General features: G+C 46.9%; 1 protein-coding gene across 1 annotated transcript; it reads left to right on the top strand.

Annotated features, from left to right (window-relative positions):
* Positions 1–1,477: 1,477 nt before the first annotated feature.
* On the top strand, positions 1,478–3,588 carry LOC106578287 (leucine-rich repeat-containing protein 3B-like). Its single transcript, XM_014156963.3, has one exon. The coding sequence runs from the start codon at positions 1,554–1,556 to the stop codon at positions 2,349–2,351; it is 798 nt and encodes a 265-aa protein (XP_014012438.1). The 5' UTR covers positions 1,478–1,553; the 3' UTR covers positions 2,352–3,588.
* The last annotated feature ends 1,085 nt before the right edge of the window (positions 3,589–4,673 follow it).

Below are 4,673 nucleotides of genomic sequence, written 5' to 3'. Positions count from 1 at the left end.
TACAGGGCAGGGCTGATAGGGACGGTCTTGATCTACTCTGGGTGCTTTGGATATATCTCTCTTTCTCCCCAGACTCATTACAAGGGCTATTGCCCTGGCATTCTTTCAACTGGTCTGGCCTATTGCGATGAGTCTTATTAGGATGCGTCCCTTAGACGACTCCCTCCGTCATGTGATACTAAGAGGTACTTAGAGATCGATTTCATTTTTTAATCTGGGTAAGTGGATCTTGCCCTGGTCTCCAGCCATTTTGAAGAACCAGCCAAAGTCAGAGAGTTTAAGTTCTATTGTTTTTACAGGAGAGGATATGGCTGCTAGCACCACATGCTAAGGCTGTTTAGATTGCCTTTGATGCTGTTTTAGCATTAAGCCTTACAATGGTGTTGGATGGCCAAAATACAATGACGTTCCATTGACATTAAGTTCGTTTTTCCCTGAGAGGATTAGTAATGGGATAGCAGATGGTTGGTGTTCAGGTATTAATGAAGTGTGTTAAGGTGGGAGGACAGACTATTTTTAGAGGCTTACATGCAAAATAAAAAGTGTAAATTACAGGACACACAAACAAGTTGTTACCTCAGTGTTACTTGCACTTCAGACAAAATGACCCTGGTTCTGAGCGCATAAGCAGTTTATTGATTAGCCTAATGAACACAGTGTTGGCACTGAATGACCAAATGGCCAAACGGCTCTGACAATGTTACTAAATACAGTAAACAATTTCGTCATAACACAAAGAATATACAAAGCTCAAAGAGAATGATAGATTCTGGAGTCCTTGTTGGTAGAATGTTAGAGGTATAGAACAAACGGCATTCCCATTGTGTATAATATAGTGTGGCGGGTATTTTTGTGAAATATGTCTAAGGACGAAAACATTTTGTTCATATCCCTGTCACTGTGGTGCAGACATGGATTATGTTAATGGTATCAGCAGCTCTGCACTGAAATAGGCCAGCACTGCAGGGATGTCAATTATCATAGACTCACGGTGACACCAAAGCTCTCGGCTTGATGCTTGTTTTTGCCAGTGTGATTTTTGATTTTGATCCTCATACTTTCCCTAAAGCTAGAAGTATAAACACGGTCTAGTCAACCAACTGTGCTGAAACAAGACTGCTAGATCCCCTCTGCCTCTTCACCGCAGGGCTAGTTATCCTGCATCTGTGTATGAAATAACTTTCTTGAGCACATCTACTTTTAACATTTTGACATTTACATTTTAGTCATTTAGCAGATTCTCTTATCCAATAAGGGTTCCTTGCTCAAGGGCACGTCAACAGACTTTTCACCTAGTCAGCTCAGGATTTGAACCAGCAACCTTTCAGTTACTGGCCAAACACTGTTTATCATAGATTTTTTGCATGGTTGGTGATGAATTGCAGCTACTGGAGGGTGTTCATTTGTACCTCTCCTATCAGTAGGTTGTGTTATCTCCCCCCACCAATCCTGCTTCCTGTTTCTCTATAGGCTTGACAGCTATTGGGGAGGTTGACACTGGCTCCGCCCCTTCTCCCAGGTTGGTCTTCTCTGGAACATGCCCATATCGCACCATGCCCCTTCTGGAGAGTGGCTGGCTACTGCGCCACTCGGTGGTCATGTGTCTGCTGCTGCACAGCTTGGTGCTGATGACCTTCTGCTTCCACCACGCCGCCACCAGCTGCTCCCAGGGCTGCTACTGCTCTGAGAGCGACGGCCGTGGCAAGACGGTGCGCTGCAGCAACCTGCGTCTCACGGAGATCCCCCAGGACCTGCCAAATGACACGCAACGCATCTACCTGGACTTCAACCTGCTCACTGTGGTCCCCAGCAACGCCTTCTGGGACCTGCCCATGCTCAGCGAGCTGGACCTTTCAAACAATGAGCTGGCCCAGCTGGAGCCAGGGGCCTTCAGGGGCCTGGGGCCTTCGCTCACCTTTCTAGACCTGTCCTCCAACAAACTGGTCAACTTTAACCCCGAGGCCTTCGAGGGGCTGCGGGCGCGCACCAACCTGACCAACAACCCGTGGCACTGCGACTGCAACCTGCAGCTGGCCATGCCCCTCATCGACCTGGAGCCCCTGTCGCTGACGGGCATCGTGTGCGAGACGTCAGAGCCGCCCGACGTGGGGGCAGAGGGCGTGCCCTTCCTGCTGGCCCAGGACCTGGACCTGTGCGTGGTGATGAAGAAGACCACAGACGTGGCCATGCTGGTCACAATGTTCGGCTGGTTCACCATGGTCATCTCCTACCTGGTCTACTACGTCCGGAACAACACAGAGGACGCCCGCCGCCACCTGGAGTACCTCAAGTCTCTGCCCACCAAGCAGGAACAGTCCGAGGCCTCTTCTACCATCAGCACTGTCGTATAGCCCAGGGCCAGGAGAACCCAGAGGGGAGCTAAGGCTGGAGGGATAAGCCTGGAGGGCTAAGACAGGTGGTTATAGGGCCGTATGTGGAGGCGAAAGAAACCGCACACCTGTTTAGGCGAGGTGCTGGCTAGCAGAGTAGAACACTTTAAAAAGAAAGGAGAGCCGCACACTCTTATAGAGCCGTAACCTAGCTATAGGGCCATAACCTAGCTGCACCCACACCCCAGGCCATTCAGTGCCAGCCAAGGACAGCTCTGCCTGGCTGTTACGTGGGTGCCACAGCGGCTACAGGATTTGTGCCCATGTATGCAGGAAGCCTGTCCAGACCTGGGCACCATACAGTACGTAATCCAGATGAATAATTCAACCAGAAGTGGCCCATTAAGAGTTTCTGTTGGCTGAGTGGATAGTCTGTCTGGGATTTAAAATGGATTAAATGGGATTCATCCAGTGGCGCATGCACCTTAATGCACTCTAATCAAAAGGGGGCCACTCAAGGGGCCTGTGATGGGTCCTTTGGACACGTCAAACAGCAATAACAACAGTGTAGCAACAAGCAGCAACACAAACTCTATTAACAACTCTGTCACTCATATCCTTCCATGTAGTATTATTGTTTTACGTACAACATCCATACAGTATACAGAGTCTATAAACAGGGACATGTGGTTATTTTCAATTAAATCAATGTATTTTATGAGTTTCATTTTTTATTATTGTTGGTTCTAAATTTGATTGGTCTATTTCTACCTCAAGAAATTCAGCAAATGTATGTGCATGTGTGAACTAGACCATCAATTGAATCTGCCTATACTGTATTCAGGCCACTGTACTAGAATATGATGCACATTAATAATTAATCAATGAAACACTCATACCGGTAAAAGGCTTAGAGATCTGATTGATGTACTGTACTGTGCATCATTTTACACACACACACACACACACACACACACACACACACACACACACACACACACACACACACACACACACACACACACACACACACACACACACACACACACACACACACACACACACACACACACACACACACACAAGCTGCATTTCTGTTATGTACTTTTCAGTAGAAGGTCTGTACAGGAAACCCCTCCTAGCTGTACTGTAAGATCCTTTATTATTCTCACCAAGACAAAGAAACAGCCATCCCTATGTACTATGGCACAATGATCCTTCACGCATAAATAATCCCTACTGTGTTCCTACTGTGTTCCTTTTAGTTCGCTTCTGTTTCCTCTTGTTCATCGTGATGCTTCAAAAACTGTGGTGCGAGTCCGCCGGGACTAAAATTGTCCGAAAGAGTTCATACTCACATTCATTAGATAGAATATTTGAAAACAAAGGCTTAAAAAAAAAATCGAATAATTAAATGTTTAGATTTTTTTTTATTCAGCAGAACTAGCATCATGGTGGGTTCCAAGAAACAGAAAGAGATGAGATATGAGATTATACTTTATTAATCCCCAAAGGAAAGAAATTAGCTTGTCATACCCTGGTGGAAAAAAAGCTGCTGGGACACTGCTGGTAGTCCTAGTGAGAAAGTTTGGGAACCTCTGAGGAAGTGGTCGTCTATCCCTCTGTGGTGAGGGAAACACCATGACCGACTTATCATTACCTAGGGGTGAAGGGCGCAGTCAGTCAGTCTGCCGGTAGCTGAAATACACAAACTTCACACTACTGGCAGCCATGACATTAGTGGTCACATGATCAGGAAAACATCCCAGACATATCACAAATAAAAGGAGAAAAGGAATAGGAAGCTTTAGACTATTGGGACGCCTCGTGCCCTCTTCTTCCCCCTAGTGTCTCTGAGAGGTCCTGGGGTCATGGTGGGAGCCAAGCTGTCTGCCGAGGCCATTCCCTTGGGTTTTCTCAAACTGCATTGCAGAGTTCCATGACCTGCCAGTCCATTTGCTGCTGCGGTAGATATGAATTGCCTAATAAGACAGACTCGAGCACAAGGAAATGCATGTCCATTTCCCCTCAGTGTATTCTGATAGGAGAGGAAAGAGAAGAGAAGAAGTAGGGAAAGGGGAGTTAAGTAGAGTGAAATAAAACAAAATTGAACAAGACACAGCAATGGGCTCCCGAGTGGCGCAGTGGTCTAAGGCACTGCATCTCAGTGCTAGAGGTGTCACTACAGACCCTGGTTCGATCCTGGGTTGTATCACAACCAGCCGTGATCGGGAGTAGCATAGGGCAGCGCACAATTGGCTCAGTGTTGTCCGGGTTAGGGGAGGGTTTGGCTGGGGTAGGCCATCATTGTAAATAAGACTTAACTGACTTGCCTAGCTAATT

This window comes from Salmo salar, chromosome 19, assembly GCF_965601325.2.
Source record: "Salmo salar chromosome 19, fSalSal1, whole genome shotgun sequence".
Taxonomy (NCBI): Eukaryota; Metazoa; Chordata; class Actinopteri; order Salmoniformes; family Salmonidae; genus Salmo; species Salmo salar.
The sequence above is the reverse complement of the archived record's forward strand: the minus strand, read 5'-3'. Positions and strand labels throughout refer to the sequence as shown.

What these genes read in the sequence shown, in the direction of transcription:
- LOC106578287 (XM_014156963.3), top strand. Translation starts at nt 1,554, where the DNA reads ATGCCCCTTCTGGAGAGTGGCTGGCTACTGCGCCACTCGGTGGTCATG.